Genomic DNA, 18,357 nt, shown 5'->3' on the forward strand with positions numbered 1-18,357 from the left:
GGTTCATTTTTTTTAACTGAAATTTACAGTGGGCACCATGCAGTCCAGATGGTAGTGTTCTCCTAGCATCCACCAAACCCAGATAGTAAAATGTGATTCATCCCTCTAGAGAACATGTTTCCATTGCTCCAGAGCCCAATGGCAGCATGCTTTACACCACTCCAGCCAATGCTTGTCATTGCGCATACTGATCTAAGACTTGTGTGCAGCTGCTCGGCCACAGAAGCTCACAACCCACAGTGCTGATGTTGCTTCCAGGGGCAGCTTGAAACTATTGTGTGTGCTGCGACAGAAGATAGGCCATTTTTATGGGCTTCAGTACTTGGCGGTCCCAGTTTATGAGTTTGCATGATCTACCACTTTGTGACTGAGCTGTTGTTGATTCTTGACGCTTCCTTTTTACAATAATAGCACTTACAGTTAACCGGAGCAGAAATTTCACATCACGACACGTGACAGTGCCACCTTTAAAGTCATTAAGCTCTTCAATACTATGCTTTTCAACAGAGATTGCATGGCCATGTGCTTTATTTTATGCTCTTGTTAACAATGAACTACCTAAAATCAATAATTTGGAGGGATATCCAAATATTTTTGGCCATAAAGTGTACATATTTTAAATTTTTTGAAATAATTAGCATTACTATCATAGACCATACTTTTTTCCGTATGGGATATTAAGCAGTTGCTTTTTGCTGTTATTTTTTCCTCGGTTTCTTAACGGGAAAAGCAAGGAGGCCCATTTGCTGGGTATCGACTGACACTGAGAGGCTGGGGACCCCTTAGCCATCCTTTCGTGTACGACCCATTGTTCAACGTGTTCTTCGAAGCTAACAACGCTGCGCTCCCCGTTTCTGCCTTAAGTGGCCAACTCTGGTGCGCAAGCGCATTTCTGTTTCCTCCCCATGCAGGATTTTGCCCGCGCTCACACCTCTTCCTGTGGGCGGGCCGTTTGTTGCGTCATTTCGGCCGCGTTGGAGCTGCGGTTGGCGTGGGGCGTGACGTGGCAGAGTGAGACGGAGGTCCATTGACACGCGACACGGCAGCTGGCAAAGACAGCTAGTGGAGCTTCTCTCGACACCGGTTTTTGAAAATGGGATTGACCATCTCCAGCGTTTTTAGCCGTCTGTTCGGCAAGAAACAGATGAGAATCCTGATGGGTGAGTGAAGTTTGCTTTCTGAATAGCGGCGCTTCTTGTCGGCAAAACGCCTAGGTGGGGTTTGACGGCCTCCGTAAGTTAACAGAGTTGGCGGCGACTGAACCCAGTCGGTGGCGTAAAGCGAGACTAAGAATTAGGAATTTAATTTCAATCCTCGTGTGTTATGTTTTCTAAATTGTTTCCATTAACTTACCTTTTTTCTTATGTAACGTATTATTCTAATTAAAACGGTCGAGCCATGTATTGCCTCTCCTGTTCTCTCACGTTCAATCTCGGTCACTTCAGTAGTGAAAGACTTGGTTACTGACCCTGTGGCGCCCTTTTTGTTGGCATCTTCACTCAGTACTTTTGATTCCAGGACATATTAAATGTGAGTTAAGCGCGCATCGCCGAGTAACAAATTCGCTGCCAGTTGACACTTCCACTGCCAGCATCATCGCCCTCACCTTTCTAGGGAGTCACCTAACACTTGGTCATCTAGTGGCTCCACATACATCACCAAACAGATACACCGTGCCTTCTCAATTAGTTTTTAATCCTGCTTTGATTAATTTCATGTTTATAGTCTCTCTCATTTGCAAAACAGAAGAAAACTAAAGTTTTAGTAAACATATTAAAACCCCTAAGGACAACATTCATCCACTTGTCCGCTTCCACCACGTTCATCCGTGCCTACGACCGAATGCATAAAGATGATCAGTTCAGTAGTAAGGGGCTTTCGATACTGACCCTTTGGCACCATCACCCAGTAAATGTGTTTTCACGGCCTTTTAAATGTGATCCAAGTGCATCGGTAAGTAAAAATCGCTCCCACTTGACACTTCCAGTGCCAGCATCATCACCCACACCTTTATCGAATCTCCTCCTACGTGGTCTTATAGTGCCTCCGTGTCCATTCACAAACAAATGTACATTTTCTTTTTATCCTTGATCCTGTTTTAATCACTTTCTTGTCCATAGTCTTTCTCATTTGCCAAGTAGAAGTAGATTAAAACTTTTAGTACACATTTAAATAAAGGAAAAATAAAAAAAAACCTGAAGGGCAACATCCATTCTCTTGTTTGCTCCCACCAGAGTCATTCATTCCTTTGACTGAACATTTAATGATAATCCTAAATACCTTCAGTCCCTTTTCAAACTTGCTTATCCAGACCAGGGTTGTGAGAAAGTTCAGAGCTTGTCAAAGCAAGCATAGGTCATAAGGCCATCACTGGGTGAACATACAGTCAAACACACACACATCACTAGTTTAAATGTATTGATCATTTTTGGCAGCTCTATGGACGTGATATGAAGTTGAATTTTAAAGCTGGCTGTGCAGGTTTGAGTCGGGATCTACTGTTATGTATTACTTTGTACTGTAGTTAAAGTTCATTGACTTGCATTATCCCTCATGCTTTAGATGACAGTTGAGCAGAAACAGAGACGCCATTGTCTTCCTTTTTCATCATTTTACTTATTGTAAGCCCTTGAAGGAAAATTACAGTACCTCTTGCTATGTTTGATATTTGCCAAAGCAAAGAACATGTTTGGAACATTAGGTTTATGTATGAACACAAAAAAAAAATCTTAGTAGGTATGTTTGACGTAAATGAGAAAGTTATCGCCTTGGATAGCCAATCTGGATAGTTTACAGAGGAAATAGTTAAGATGTGTTGTTTGTTCTATATTACATTACTTGTCTAAATGTTCTCCTAAAATAAATCGTTCATGTGTGGCCATCTGTCATGTTTATGACTATGCTCACTTTTTTTTTTCTATTTTATTAGTTGGTTTCACATTGTGTTTTTTCTTTTTTTTCTTTTTTTTTTTTTAGTGGGCTTGGATGCTGCGGGAAAGACAACCATCCTGTACAAGCTGAAGCTTGGGGAAATCGTTACAACAATTCCTACAATTGGTATGACATTCATTCTTATTTTATTTTGTAGTGGGGTAGGTACTAGTTTAAGAGCTCTTACATTTTAGCAGATGATCTCACAAACTGTACTCTTCTTTGGGCACATTAAAGGTTGCTGGTTCGTATCCCATTACTGCCAGAAGGGATCCTACTCTGTTCAGCCCTTGAGCAAGGCCTTTAACTTGAAAATTGCTCCAGTGGTGCTGTACGATGGCAGCCACTGCGCTGTTGGGATTAATGAAATATGTTATCAACTCTTCTTCGATTTAAGGCTACAAATGGACTGATGTTGAAGAGAGCCTCATCTTGGCAAAATCCAATTTCAGCCGTTTTAATATTTAATGATGCACAAATTCACAAGATATTTTTCTGATTGAGCTATTTAATGGATGGAACTTAAGATGGAGTGACTCGTACAATTCAGAGTAAAGTCTTGTGGCAATGGGAAAGCTTTAATTTATGTGACATTACATACAGATTTTTGTAACTGCACGCTTGGTGTACATTTCTTCCAAAATCGTCTCATTTCATAGCTGCTAGATTACAATTAAGTCCACCTACGTTTGGCATTTTGTTTTGCAGCAATAGTAGCAGTAGCTGTGTTTGTCTAGGGTTTCCAAAACTGTGCAGCTTCAGCTTGCCTCACAGAAAGATTCATGCAATAAACGTGACAAGTATGCAAATAATTCCACATTCCAAGTCTCTGAAAAGGTTTTAGTAAAAGATATTGCACCAAAAAAAAATTCTTGAATGTTTCCATTTAAGGCTTAAATATCTTATGTTTCTTTAAGTCCTCTTGTATGTTCCTTATACAACATATGGTCGTACTTCAGGAAATGGGGTCCCTGTATGCCATTGCATCTTCCTTTTTGCAAGCAACTCCTAACACAGCGGTTCTCAGTCTGTGAGGCGGGCCCCCCTCGGGGTGCGTGAAGATGTGAAAACAAGAATCAAAAATATGAAAAATACATCTATTGAAACCAAAACACATTAACTTAAACTACATTCTGATACTAGAAAAATAAATAGATAGATAGATAGATACTTTACTAATCCCAAGGGGAAATTCACATACTCCAGCAGCACCTTACTGATACAAAAAAAAAAAACAATATTAAATTAAAGATTGATAATAATCCATCCATCCATCCATTTTCCAACCCGCTGAATCCGAACACAGGGTCACGGGGGTCTGCTGGAGCCAATCCCAGCCAACACAGGGCACAAGGCAGGACCCAATCCCGGGCAGGGTGCCAACCTACCGCAGGACACACACAAACACACCCACTAGGGCCAATTTAGAATCGCCAATCCACCTAACCTGTATGTCTTTTGACTGTGGGAGGAAACCGGAGCGCCCAGAGGAAACCCATGCAGACACTGGGAGAACATGCAAACTCCACGCAGGGAAGACCCGGGAAGTGAACCCGGGTCCCCAGGTCTCCCAGCTGCGAGGCAGCAGCGCTACCCACTGCGCCACTGTGCCGCCCCTGTTATGAAAACTCGTGTTGCAAATACTTAAAGGTTGAGAAACGCTGTCCTAACAGTTCATTTTTTTTTTTTTTTTACCTCAGTGGTAGACTGACTGAAATTCTATTATTACATTTCAAATATAGCTGAACAACAAGGAGGTTCTATTAGAGGTTAGCTTTAGGGGGTAAAAAATCTCCTGCTGCTTATGTAGCTATGTGAAACTTACATTCTGTTCAAATTAAGCAAATGTTTGTGTGAATTTTGACATTACCTGTTTAAGGTTGGATCTTAAAGTAGTAGTAGTAGTAGTGGCATCATCATTGGTACAAGAGTACAGTGAGTGTAATTGTTGCTTACATATCTGACCATTGTGACACATCATCACTGACTGGTACCATAGTAAGCGAGATGTGAAATTTAAAGACCACTGGTTTACCTGAAGCCAAATTTGATACAGGATCTTTCGCTAGCACTAGGCGCATTAGTTACTGTTGTCAATGCAGACATTCATCCATCCATCCATTATCCAACCCTTTGAATCCGAACACAGGGTTACGGAGGTCTGCTGGAGCCAATCCCAGCCAACACAGGGCACAAGGCAGGAAACAATCCCGGGCAGGGTGCCAACCCACCGCAGGCAGACATTCATCTTCTTTTTAAAAGCAGAATTTTTTTAATCCACAGCATTGAGTGTTAAGGCTAAAATGGAGCACGTGCTGGTGATTTCTCTCTTTTCTCCATTAAGGCTGTGTTTTAATTAGCCTTATGCAAAAGAGTTTTTTTTAAACTGCTTCATTTTGTTGTATTAGTTGAAAATATGCCAAGTAGTCATTGATGATAAATTAACCCCAGTTTGTTGAAAGTACGTTGTTTACTGTTAACACAGAGGAACTGTGTGCCTTTTTCTTTTCAAACATACTTTAACTTGCTTTACAAACACAAGAGCAAACATCACACAAACACAACTGGAGTTAGAAACCAGACTGTGATCTTGATGAGATACATATAAAGGCGAGTTTTCTGTCAGGTGGTGCCCTGCTGTATGTTTTAAAATTGTCTCCCAGAACTCTTGACAATGACAGCCAATCCCTGCAGCATCAGACAAAAAGCAGGAACCCACTTACACCATTATCACACCTGTCAACAATTTCTAGTTATGTTTTTTTTCCCCTACAAAGTAAGGATTTTTTTTTTTATTCTGATTTAAAATCAGTTTCCTCTTTAAAGCAATCCTGAGATTTTATAAACAATCCGTAAACTTGTTTTGCATTTAAATACAGGGGCTCTTTTTTTTTGGGGAAAAAAATAAACTCCTTTTGTATCTTTGCTAGAGTTGAGTTGGGTAGTTTTTTGATAATGAGAACTTGAACTTTTTAATGAGAGCTTTTTTTTTTTTGATACTACAGTATCAGATTTCTCATTTAACATTTCTTGAAAATAAATCATTTTCCCAAACCTTTGCTTTCAAGAGAACTACTCAGCAAAGTGAAACATAAAGGGGGAGCCCTAGACGTACTTTTCACGTAATTTAAATTGTACTGTTATTTCACATTTAAACTTCTTGAACAACAGTATACATAATCAAACATTTATTTGGAGAAGCTAATAAGAAGTTGTTGAAGTGTAATATGTGCAGGGTGGCACGGTGGCACAGTGGGTAGCGCTGCTGCCTCGCTGTTAGGAGACCTGGGTTCGCTTCCCGGGTCCTCCCTGCGTGGAGTTTGCATGTTATCCCCGTGTCTGCGTGAGTTTCCTCCCACAGTCCAAAGACATGCAGGTTAGGTGCATTGGCAATCCTAAATTGTCCCTAGTGTGTGTGCGCCCTGAGGTGGGCTGGCGCCCTGCCCGGGGTTTGTTCCTGCCTTGTGCCCTGTGCTGGCTGGGATTGGCTCCAGCAGACCCCCGTGACCCTGTGTTAGGATATAATGGGTTGGATAATGACTGACTGTAATATGTGCAGTCATTAAACAGGCCTGTGCTCATTTAGCTTTGAGGTTCTAGCTCATTCTAGGTCTTTCCGTGTGACTGTATCAGTGTCTACAGTTAATTCGGACTTGAAACTAAGCTTTTTCTTTTTATATGAAAAAAATATCAACTCCTATATTTATTTAAACGCTCATAGGGAATTTATTTAAATACTCATAGCACACTTTCCAGCATTTATTTCCCTGCGATGTACCACGTTTAAGTGATCTCATGGCAGTTTGTTGTGTTCTTTGTAAAGCTCTTTAATGATTTTCTGTGAACTGGATGGGTTTCTAAGGCTGGGATCCTCTCTGGACAAGGACAGCAGTACAGTCGACACGATAACTGCTGCCAATTTGTTTTTTGCCATTCTTTCCATGGGTTGTTTTGCCTTATGACGATTGCTGCTAAATAGTGAGTGGACAAAATTCTAGAAATTTCTTTGTACCTCATTAGTTGTACTTGCATAACCATAAAGGGTCCCAAGGAATACACAAAGACTTGCAAAGCCACTGATTTTGCAAACTTTACCATTTTTGTTTAATCACGCCCCAGGCAAGAGAGGCACAGATACTTGAACAAGTGAGGAAACACGCAAGAAGTGATTTGCGCAATTTTATTTTATTTTAGCACACCATCATTTCCCACTCCACCAGTCATCAGCATTACCACATATCATCATTTTTATTTATTTATTTTTAATGTGTGCTGTCTCTCTTCTAGAAATTATGAATTTACTTAAAGACAGCTTGAAGGTATGTTGCCAGAACAACTAATCACCAGTTCACATTTATTTGCTAAATACTGGGAATTGACCGATATTTTTGCCTAATCCATTGTTTTCTAAAGGATGTCATCATGCTTGAAGTCTGATTAGAGAGATTTGCTTATATATATTACAAATGTCATTTAGGATCAACTACTTTCAGACAGTTTTTGATTTGAATAAAGCTGAATAAAGTAGATACAATGTGTATTTGTGTAATATATAAAAACTCCTTTTTTTTTTTTTTTTTAAATTTGCTTATTCCACTCTAGAAGGTTTTTCAGAAGCAGGGTGGCATAGTGGCACAATGGTCACGCAAGTTCCTCTCAATAAGGAAACCGGTGAATGTCCTGGGTGCTCCCTGGGTGGATTTTCCATGTTCTGTAAATGTCCATGTGGGTTCTCTCTGGGGGTTCTATTCAATAAGGGCACGCACAAAAAGGCGAGTTTCAAAAGGGCGACATCAATTGGGCGCGGCAAATAAAGGCGCGCGTAAATAAAGGCGAGCTTCAAAAGGGCAACCTCAATTGGGCGCGGCGAATATAGACAAACGCAACAAAATTATTACAGAAAATTTATTAGATAAAGGCAATGATTGAACGTATAAAAAGGCGAAAGCAAGAATATTAAAACATCCAATTAAATAATGCATGAACTTCTAACGAACTATTTCTAAAGCTCTCTATATTTCGTTGTTTTCTGCTCTTACTCATTGTTGTGTTACACTTGAAGCTGTAGATTATGTGCAATGCCACGTAGATATTTTATTATTATCTACTATTATTATCTATCTATTATTATCTAAATTATCTACGAACGCCTTTATTTGCCGCGCTCAATTGAGGTCGCCCTTTTGAAGCTCGCCTTTATTCGCCGCGCCCAATTGAGGTCGCCCTTTTGAAGCTCGCCTTTTTGTGTGCGCCCTTATTGAAGGATACCCTCTCCGGGTGCTCCAGTTTCCTCCCATATTCCAAAGATATGCAGGTTAGCTGAATTGGTGTTGCTAAATTGGCGGAGTGGTGGCTCTGAGGCTAAGCATCTGTGCTGGTATCCAGAAGGTTGCCGGTTCGAATCCCTGTCACTGCCAAAAGAGATCCTACTCTGCTGGGCCCTTGAGCAAGACCCTTAAACCTGTAATTGCTCCAGGGGCGCTGTACAATGGCTGACCCTGCGCTCTGACCCCAAGAAGTATGCGAAAACTAACAAATTCCTAATATAAGGCAAAATAAGGAACAAAAATAAAAAATTGGCAGGGGTGTATATGTGTGTGTCTAAGGTTACCCTGTGATAGACTGGGCTAGAATAGGCTTCTAGCTGCCCCGCGATCTTACCCTCGATAAGCAGAAAATTAAAGGATTTTCAGAAGCTTGAGTCTTACACAACATCAATCGGGACCATGGCAGAAACTAGCCTTGAATGTAGCTTAGCCTGTCACTGTGCGCAGACAAAGAGAATACTGTACATCTGAGATTAGGATTAATTGTTGGGATTAGAAGTGAATGCTAATCTAACTACTGCAATTAGGGTGCATGTTCTGCCCTTCATACCCTTTTCAAAACAAAATGTCAAAGAAGGCTGTCTAATCCTCCCTACCAGTTTAAGAGTGGCAAGTGAGATTTTACAGGAAGAACTCGTATTTGATTTGTCACTGTACTACCTGTGAACAGAATTAAAATCAATCAGTAAATACTGGTGTTAAAGTCATCCCTAGCACAAACCATATACAACTTGCACTGATCAGCCACACCATTAAAACCCCTGCCAGATGACGTGAATAACATTGATTTATCTGGTTTCAGTAGTAACTGTCATGGGGTAGTATATATTATGCAGCAAGTGAACAGTCAGTTTTTGAGAGCGATGTATTGGAAGCAGGAAAAATGGGCAAGCATAAGGATCTGAACAACTTAGACAAGGGCTAAACTGGGATGTCTGGAAGACTGGGTCGGAGTATCTCCAAAACGTCTGATTTTGTTAGGTGTTCCTGATCTGTAGTGGTTAGTACCTACCCAAAGTGGTCCAAGGAAGGAGAACCAGTGGACCAACGATGAGGTCATGGGAGCCCAACGGGAGTGAAAGCTAACCTGTCTGATCCGCTCCCACAGAAGAGCTACTGTAGCACATATTGCTGAAAAACTTAATGCTGGCCATGAGAGAAAAGCGTCATAACACCCAGTGCATTGTTGCTTGCTGCAGAGTGCCCATGCTGACCCCTGTTACCTATCAAAAGCACCTAAAATTGGCATGTGAGCATCAGAACAGGACCACGAAGCAATGGAAGAAAGAGGCCTGGTCTGATAAATCACGTTTTCTTTTAGATCATGTGAACGACTGAGTGCATGTGCATTGTTCACCTGGGGAAAAGAGGGCAGCAGGATGCACTAAGGAAAGAAGGCAAGCTGGCGGAGGCAGTGTAATTCTATGGGAAATATTCTGTTGGGAAAGCTTGGGTCCTGACATTTATGTCAATGTTACTTTGACACAAACCACACACCTGAAGATAGTTGCAGACCATGTACACCCCTTCATGGCCACAGTTTGCCCTGATGGCAGTTACCTCTCAAACCTTTCATGTTTTCTTGTGTAAACATGACTAAATAAAGAAACCTAAACCTCTTCCAGCAGAATAATGCAGCTTGCCACCCTGCAAAAATTGTTCAAGAATGGTTTGAGGAACACGACAAAAGAGTTCAGGTTGTTGACGTGACCTCCACATTCCTCAGATCTCAGTCTGATGGAGCACGTGTGGGATGTGCTGATAAAACAAGTCTGATCCATGGAGGCCCCACCTAGCAACTTACAGGACTTAAAGGATCTGCTGCTAACGCCTTGGTGCAGATATCACAGAACACCTTCAAAGGTCTTGTGTAGTCTGTGCATCGATGGGTCAGAGCCATTTTGGTAGGCAGACAGTTTTAATGTTGGCTCTGGTCGGTGTATAGCACAAACCTTAAAACAATAGGGTGTTTGAGCAACTGCTAACACTCTGCCACTTCACATGAGCATTTTAGATGAAGGCATTCTTCATAAAGAGACTTTTAAAAGGCTCTAGCACAGTGTTTCCCAAACTCAGTCCTTTTGAACCCCTGTGGCTGCAGGTTTTTGTTCCAACCAGCTTCTGTTTTTAATTGAACTCCTGGGCTAATTAAGTGAACTGATATTTCCCAAGGTCTGTGTTTAGGGAACAATATAGAAATTATAAAACTAAGTTTGCTTAAAAAAAAAAAAAAAAAAATTAAAATGTACCAAGCAGTTATATAAGAATAATGTTTTTTTTTTTCTTTTTAACAGTATTTTCATCTTGATTTTCATTCTACTTTTCTAGGTCTTCTAATTGTTTAATTAATCCATTATTTGTTCATTAGTGGGTCGGTTGCTAAAGTACTTGCAGCCTTTGATTATTTAGTGTTGTTTGCCTGTGTGTCTGCTCTGCTCGTTTTAAATTGTCATTATTAAGATACAACAAAGGGGGAAAAACTGCACAGAGAAAGGGCAAAGTATAATGAAATCAACGAAATAGTTAAGCATTTAAATCTATAGCAAAAGCAGAAATATTTCTAAATGTCTTATAAATGTAAAAATCATGCTGCTGTGCTTTACTGAATGTCAAATAAAAGAAAAAAAAATCCCAGCTAATTAAATGAGATCAGTGCTATCAGGTGTTGTCACTGATTAGGAATCCGGTTGGAACAAAAACCTGCAGCCACAGGGGTTCACCGGCACCGACTTTGGGAAACACTGCTCTACATAAATGTCAATAAATAAATGAATGAATGATGCAGGTATTTATATTACACGTCCTATATAAAATGATAATATCCAGCACCATAATCAAATGGCCTTCATGGAGAGAATGGGCAGCCAGGTCAGGTAATTCAGATCATATTTGTACTAATCAGCTGGAATTAATTTTTCAGACTGCTGTAGTTTATCCATACACTCGATTTATTACCTGCCGGCTTATCAGTGACTATGATCAGCCAGCCATTTATTACCTGTTGTAAAGAATTTGTTGGAAGCTACATGGCTTTGTGCAGGACCCCATACTCTCTCGTCTCTGCAGGTCTGAAGCCGAGCAACAAACCTTAGAATATCTAAATTCCTGACAGGGTGAACTGTCAAGTCTCCATTGGAAGATTGGACTTGAAAGTGTAAACTATAACAGAAACTAAAAACGTTCATTTTGGTAAATGGATGTTGAATGGACATTTTAGCATCGCGTAAACCATTTACATTTTGGTATAAGATGTACATTTTAACCCGTCTGTAAACATAAAAATGTAATGTTCAATTTCTGAATAACTTACTGATGTACCTGGAGGGTGTCAGCTCTCTACTTTCTCAGTTATGTTTTTTGCTGTCCGTTTTTTTTCCTGGTACATATCTCTGCGGTTGCTAATTCCATTAAGGCGTAATATTCAATTAATCATCGTTTTTTTCTTTCGTTTCTACCCAGGCTTTAATGTGGAGACCGTGGAATACAAAAACATTTGTTTCACAGTGTGGGATGTGGGCGGTCAGGACAAAATTCGGCCTTTGTGGAGGCACTACTTTCAGAATACACAGGTAAATTTTGATGATAAGGTACAGTATGTATTTAATCTGAGGTGTACTAGGAACTGATCATAGAATGTTTTACCAGAGTCCTAATCCCATTGTAAGACGCTAGGGGGTCGCTGTTGCCCCATTAACCCCAACAAACAGACGCTCAGGACACAAAGTAAAAGCAATAAGAAGCGTTTTTAATCCTTTTCTCCTATAAATAGTTCCCAAAGTACCACAGCCACAATATTACAGGCAGTAAACACAATAATCGCAATTCTCTCTCCTCCATACCTCTCAGCAAGCTTCGTCCACCTCCACCTGACTCTGGCCCCCTTTGCTGGGTCTTTAGCAGTCCTTTATGTAGTTCTTGACCCGGAAATGCTTCTGTTCTTCCTCCCACATGATTTGCCAGCACTTCCGGGTCAGCCCAGAAGTACTTCTGGATTTCCATCCTCATGACTCAACAGTATTTCTGGGCTATAAGGGAAGCAAGACTACTCCGGTCCTTCCGTAGCACCCCCTGGAAGCACCCAACAGGGCTGAGATAGCAAACTCCAAGTCCCAGGATGCCCTGGGGAATCTGGGGCACCGCTACACTACGGGGGAGCTGCCATCTAGTGTCTTGGGGGATGCATTGTTCAAAATAACACTGCATAACCAATAATAACCAATACCCCCCCCCCAATACCCCTCTTTTCATCCTTAGCTCAGCCCAGCCATCAATTACACTGTGCTCAAATCCAGCCTCTCTCGGTGGGGATGCTTTGCATATTCTGACTTTCATTAGTAAATGAATTGATAATTCTAAATTAACTTTCTTGTGTGGGGGCCCAGAGGTGGTCTTGTGCCCTGTTAAAAGTTGTTTTCTGCTTCTGGGCCTGATTCTTCCCTTCCATAGCCATCTTTGGGACCCTGGACTGAATTTAGTGTGATTCCCCCTGTGCCATTCTGTAGCAAGTGGGCATTATGATGGTTTTATATCGGTAAAATCTAACCACTTGAAATTTGTTGAAGTGAATGTTCTGTTGTGTGATGTAATTGTTGTATACTTTAATGAAGGTCACTTGCAATCATGCAATAGCTTTTACATATATATCTATTTTTTATATTGGGGTCTAAGAGAGTTGCTGGAGATCACACATGGAGGTGGAGGCTAATAAGGCTGAAATTCGGGCTGACTCAGAAAATCAGTCGGCAAATGCGAATTGGGTTTAATATCCTGCCAGAGTCGCACAGCGTTAGGCTGACTGTTGCCTTTAAATTTCCACAGTAGCTTCCTACCTAATTTCATGCTGCTGGGATTTATCTGATCCCTGATAGTCCTGTATTGGACTTATGTGGCTTTTTAAATGAAATGGGCACATTTGTGTACAGACTCACAGTTATGTATTTGGGCGTCTGTAATGTATGTGTATGTGGAGATGTTTATAACTATTTTGAACAGAATGATGCTTAAAGTTTCGATTTTGTATTGCAGGGGCTTATTTTTGTTGTGGACAGCAATGACAGAGAGAGAATACAAGAGGCCGCCGAGGAACTGCAAAAAATGGTAACCTCTAGTTTTATTTATAAAAAAATAAATCTGGAAGCATTAATTATTGTTTCTCTTGTCTGCCCTTTTGACAAGCAGTAATAGATGACATGTTTGTGCAGTGAACATTTCAGATGGCACACAGGTCCTTTCACAGACGTCCCTGCTGTTACACTCCTGAGGTAAACGGTTGCATTTTTTATTTTGCAGCTTCAAGAAGACGAGCTGAGAGATGCCGTATTATTGGTGTTTGCAAACAAACAAGACTTACCAAACGCTATGGCTATTAGTGAAATGACAGACAAGTTAGGCCTTCAGACTTTGCGCAGCAGAACTGTAAGTATCCTGTACCGAGCCATTGGTGTTGCACATGTGTCCATTCTTTGTTATAGTTGTATAATTTGAAAAGAACTGTAAATCTCAAGTCAGTAGATGTATCGAAGGCAGACCCTTAGACGTCCTGAGAGAGTGTGTTCCCATCTAGCCTCCCTTTTTAGGTGAAATATAACCTGTATCCTTGATTTTAATTAGTGGTGTGTTGACCACCTTCAGGTTTTTATTGACATGTTAGAATGTACGCTCTCTGGGCAGATTCTTAGGGGCACTACCCTAATACTGGGTAGGACCTGCTTTTGCTCTCAAAGCAGCCTCCATTCTTTGTGGCACCGACTTTACAAGATGTTGGAAAAGTTCCTTTAAGATTCGGGTCCATGTTAGATAGATAGATACTTTATTAATCCCAAGGGGAAATTCACATACTCCAGCAGCACCATGTTGACACAATTGAGCATCATGTAACTTCTGCAGGTTTGTCAGCTGCACATTCATGCTGCGAGAGTCCTGCTCTTCCACACCCAAAGGTGTTCTACTAGATTCAGATTTGGTGACTGGGAAGGCCACTGGAGGGCGCTGAACTCCTTGTCCTGTTCATGAGACCAGTGTGGGACAACACTAGCTTTTGTGACATGGGTGACATTATCATGCTAGAAGTTGCCATTAGAATACGGGTAAATTGTGGCCATGAAGGGATGCAATGATGCTTGGATCGGCCATGGCATTCAAGTGATGATTGATTGGTATTGACGAGCCCAGAGTGTGCCAAGAAAACATCCCCTAAACTAGGGATCTTAAACTCGCATGGAGTAAACTTACAATTTTTATACACTACAGATTAGGAAAACATGTAAACCTGCACTGGTTGGCATTATAATGGAATTAATTTTATTTGTGGGGTGGGGGAGAGATATCAGCCTATAGCAGGGGTTCCCAACTCCAGTCCTGGAGGACCACCATCGCTGCAGGTTTTCATTCTAACTCTTTTCTTAATTAGTGACCTGTTTTTGCTGCTCATTAACTTCTTTTGAATTCATTTTAATTGACTTGCTCTTGAAGATTCAGACCCCTTAATCGTTTCTGTTTCCTTAACTCTTTAATGGCGGATGTCGACTTTTGTCGACACAAGGGGTTGAGGATGGGTATCAGGGACAGAGGGCGAAAGAAAGCTGTAAATGTTAATAAAACTCACTGTTAACGCTAAAATTTGTTCCCCGGAATTTATTCATCGTTCCTCTGAATTGCTTCATTTCTTTCCTTAAACAGAAATGAAATGTGAAGCGAGTGAGCCAACAGAAGACCAATTCAGTCAGGGTCTCAAACTCCAACCAATTGCTTAATCGGGCGCAGATTCTTGTCTTTCATTAAACCCGTTCTTTAATTCCATGGCTTGTTGCAGCTCTCATTATCCAATAGCAGCCATTTTCCAAATTGTTGATTTTTTTCTTTACATTTCTAAGAGCTCCGTTAAACTGTTTTGAGGACCTGAGCAAATCAATATTCCTGAGACCGCCATCCTTTTTATTTTCAGATATTGTATGATGGTCACAGTTTGCTGGTCATGTTTTGGCTCACTTTGTATCTCATTATTGTTTGGCTGCTAATTAAGGAAAAAGAAACAATTATTGGGCCCGAGTCTTGAAGAGCAAGTCAAATAAAATGAATTCAAAAGAAGTTAATGAGCAGCAACAACAGGTCACTCATTAACAAAAGGGTTAGACTGAAAACCTGCGGCCACTGCGGCCCTCCAGGACTGGAGTTTGAGATCCCTGCCCTACATCATTAAACAACCAGCATCACCAGCCTGGACTGTTGACACAAGACAGGTTGGGGGCATGGATTCATGCTGTTGGCACCAAATTCTTGACATACCATGTTGTGTGCCTCAGCAGAAATTGAAATTCATCAGACCAGACTGTTTTTCTAGTTGTTTACTTGTGCAGTTTAGGGATTCTGTGCCCGCTGCAGCCCAAGCTTTCTCAACCTTAGGACTAGAACCCAAGGTGGTCTTCCGTTGTTGGAACCCACCCACCTCCAGATCCAACATGTTGCATATTCTGACACCTTTTTCTGCTTAGCAAATAGTAAGGCTCCTGCAACTCAGATTACCGTCAGGTTGAACCAGTCTGGCCATCCTCCTCTGACCTCTCTAATTAACAAGTTGTTTCTGTCTGTAGAATCGTCACCCACTGGATGTTTTTTTTTGTTTTGTTTTTCATGGCATTCTGAGTAAATTCTAGAGATTGTTGTGCATGGAAATCCCAGGAGATCAGCAGTTACATTAATACTCAAACCAGCTTGTCTGTCATGGTGGAAATCACCATCACATTTTTTTGTCGTCTTCTGGTGTTTGATGTCAACATTAACTGAAGCTCCTGACCTGTACCTACAGGGTTGTATGCATTGCACTGCTGCCACATGATTGGCTGATTAGATGATTGCATGGATAAACAGGAGTGCAGGTGTCCCTAATCATTTTCTCAATGGGTCCCATCATGTCATTTTCTAACCTGCTTACTCTTGAGCAGGGTCACAGGGGCAGCTGACGGCTGTCCCAGCTAACATATCCTGGAGAGGGTGCCAGTCCATTGCAGTCAATGAGTATATATTTCAATATTAGAAGACATTGTCAAATAAAATAATTGTTGAATAGAATTTTGATATTTTGTTTCCACTTGATGTTTAATTCTTAGAGAGTGACACATTAAGTAATTCTTGTGTTTGTCTCTTTGCAGTGGTACGTTCAAGCAACCTGTGCCACCCAGGGAACAGGCCTGTATGAAGGGCTGGATTGGCTGTCAAATGAACTGTCTAAACACTAAGTGAATTCAACTTTAGGATTACCTCGTATTTAAGCAGGGACGCTTAACTGGACTGGTTTAAGCTTGTTACAAGAGATCACGTTTGAAATGTCTCGGTTATGGCATTTGGAAAAGTTAAAAAAGGGTGGCACCTGAAACATTTTGTTTTTCAGCATTCTGCTACCAGAGTGAACACAAGCTGTGCATTACTTATTTTGCAATAGCCACTATTTACCTGCATTTTAAAAACAAAAATAGCCTTTTTTCCCCCATTGAATTTCTGCCTAGATGTCAATCTTTCTTTTTGGACTCTTTTCATCCATGGCACTTCAACCCTGAGTGGTGCAGTCCATAGGAAAAGCCTTGACATTTCATTCACAGCTACCCTAACCAGTTTTCTCCTCTGACCAAAGTTCGATGTTTGACCCTAAGGGAAAGCTCACCCGCTCGCCACTACTGTATACACACTTGCCAAGCTGCCAGACTTGTTATTGGCCATTGTAGTAAAGTCAGGATTATAAAAAAAAAGAGTTTTTGCTTGCCTTGAAGGATATCCTTTAGGGATGAGGGGGCAGTGACTTGAGCAGAATGTGAAACTTTCTGATACTCTGAACGAGTTTTGAGTTTCAAGGCAGTAAAATCGTCAAATTCACAAGTCTCCAAATCAAGGCCTGGGCCTCTTTGTTTTTTTTTTTTTAAATAATTCTTTTCACGTATTTTCAGTTGTCATTCCTTGCAATCTCGGGCATCATTCCTGCTGGCTTAACATGCATCATAAATCTTATGCTGCAGCACATTTGTAAAACTTGGCAAGCAGGTGTATTTTAATGAATTAGGTGGGCCAAGTGGTGCTTTATAATAAGCCCACGTTTTTGTTGTTTGCTTCAGTTGTCAGCAGGCTTCCTTTGTTGTTGGCTCCATTTAATTTGTTTTATATTGTAAGTTTCATGTTGGCTCTGCTAAGCTGCCGAGTCCTCGTTTTTGTTGCATAGATTACTGAATTTGAAAAATGACGGGCAATGTCTGCTGCCAAGCTGGAACATTAACACCCCTTCTAATTACACTGAATAAAAGATATTTTATATATTTTGACTCCTTTTTGTTAACGTAAATGCACGTCCACTGCCAGAAGGGAGCATTTTATAAGTCGCGTGGTGTTCCACCCGCTGAACCTTAGTGTTACTGCAGTGAACTGTCAGAATTAAAGCAAATCTGAGCGTCCGAGGTTTATAGGAAATGTGGCTGATTGCAGGCCTGAACCAACCTGGGCCTTCCTGCTTAGTTCTCGAGGCTCTTTGTATACATGAACTTATTTGGCTGAAACTTGCAACATGTGGGATACGACTGATTACACTCCCACCGAAACAACAAAGAAATGTAAAGGCAGGTGAAGTGACTTGCTGGTGGTCACACTGTGACAGTAGCAGAATGTGATCCCAATACCACAGGGTTTGAGAGCCTAAGCCTTAATCACTATGCCACACTGCCTTCACCATTTTATTTTGTTCCTTTTTGTTAATTCCAATTTAGGGGAACTATTTAAAGGAATACCTCACCCCAAAAATGGGATATATTTTTTAATGTTACCTCATGTACTGATGGCTGAGAAAAAAATTGTAATCTCATATTTTCACTCAGAACAAAGCTTCTGGTAGGACAAGCATTGAGGGTGACCAACTGTGAACTACTGAAAAGGTCAATTAAAAATATATATATAAATTTATTTTTTTTTAAAAACTACACTTAAGTTAAAAAGTGTACTAAAAAGTAAAAAATAAGTCTCTCATACATCACTCGTAAAATAAAAGGTGGGCGCTTTTCATCAATCAACACTCAAACACTTCTTAAAATCTTAGCAAAAGCGCCCACCTTTTATTTTACGAGTG

The 18,357-nt window shown here is 40.8% G+C and overlaps 1 protein-coding gene across 1 annotated transcript; it reads left to right on the plus strand.

The window, feature by feature from the left end:
• Positions 1-986: 986 nt before the first annotated feature.
• Positions 987-17,557, plus strand: LOC114668776 (ADP-ribosylation factor 4). Its single transcript, XM_028824709.2, has 6 exons — positions 987-1,160; positions 2,977-3,057; positions 11,718-11,827; positions 13,284-13,355; positions 13,548-13,673; positions 16,406-17,557. The coding sequence occupies exons 1-6, from the start codon at positions 1,094-1,096 to the stop codon at positions 16,490-16,492; spliced, it is 543 nt and encodes a 180-aa protein (XP_028680542.1). The 5' UTR covers positions 987-1,093; the 3' UTR covers positions 16,493-17,557.
• Positions 17,558-18,357: the final 800 nt, after the last annotated feature.

The sequence above is a fragment of the Erpetoichthys calabaricus genome, chromosome 18 (assembly GCF_900747795.2).
Source record: "Erpetoichthys calabaricus chromosome 18, fErpCal1.3, whole genome shotgun sequence".
Lineage (NCBI taxonomy): Eukaryota > Metazoa > Chordata > Cladistia > Polypteriformes > Polypteridae > Erpetoichthys > Erpetoichthys calabaricus.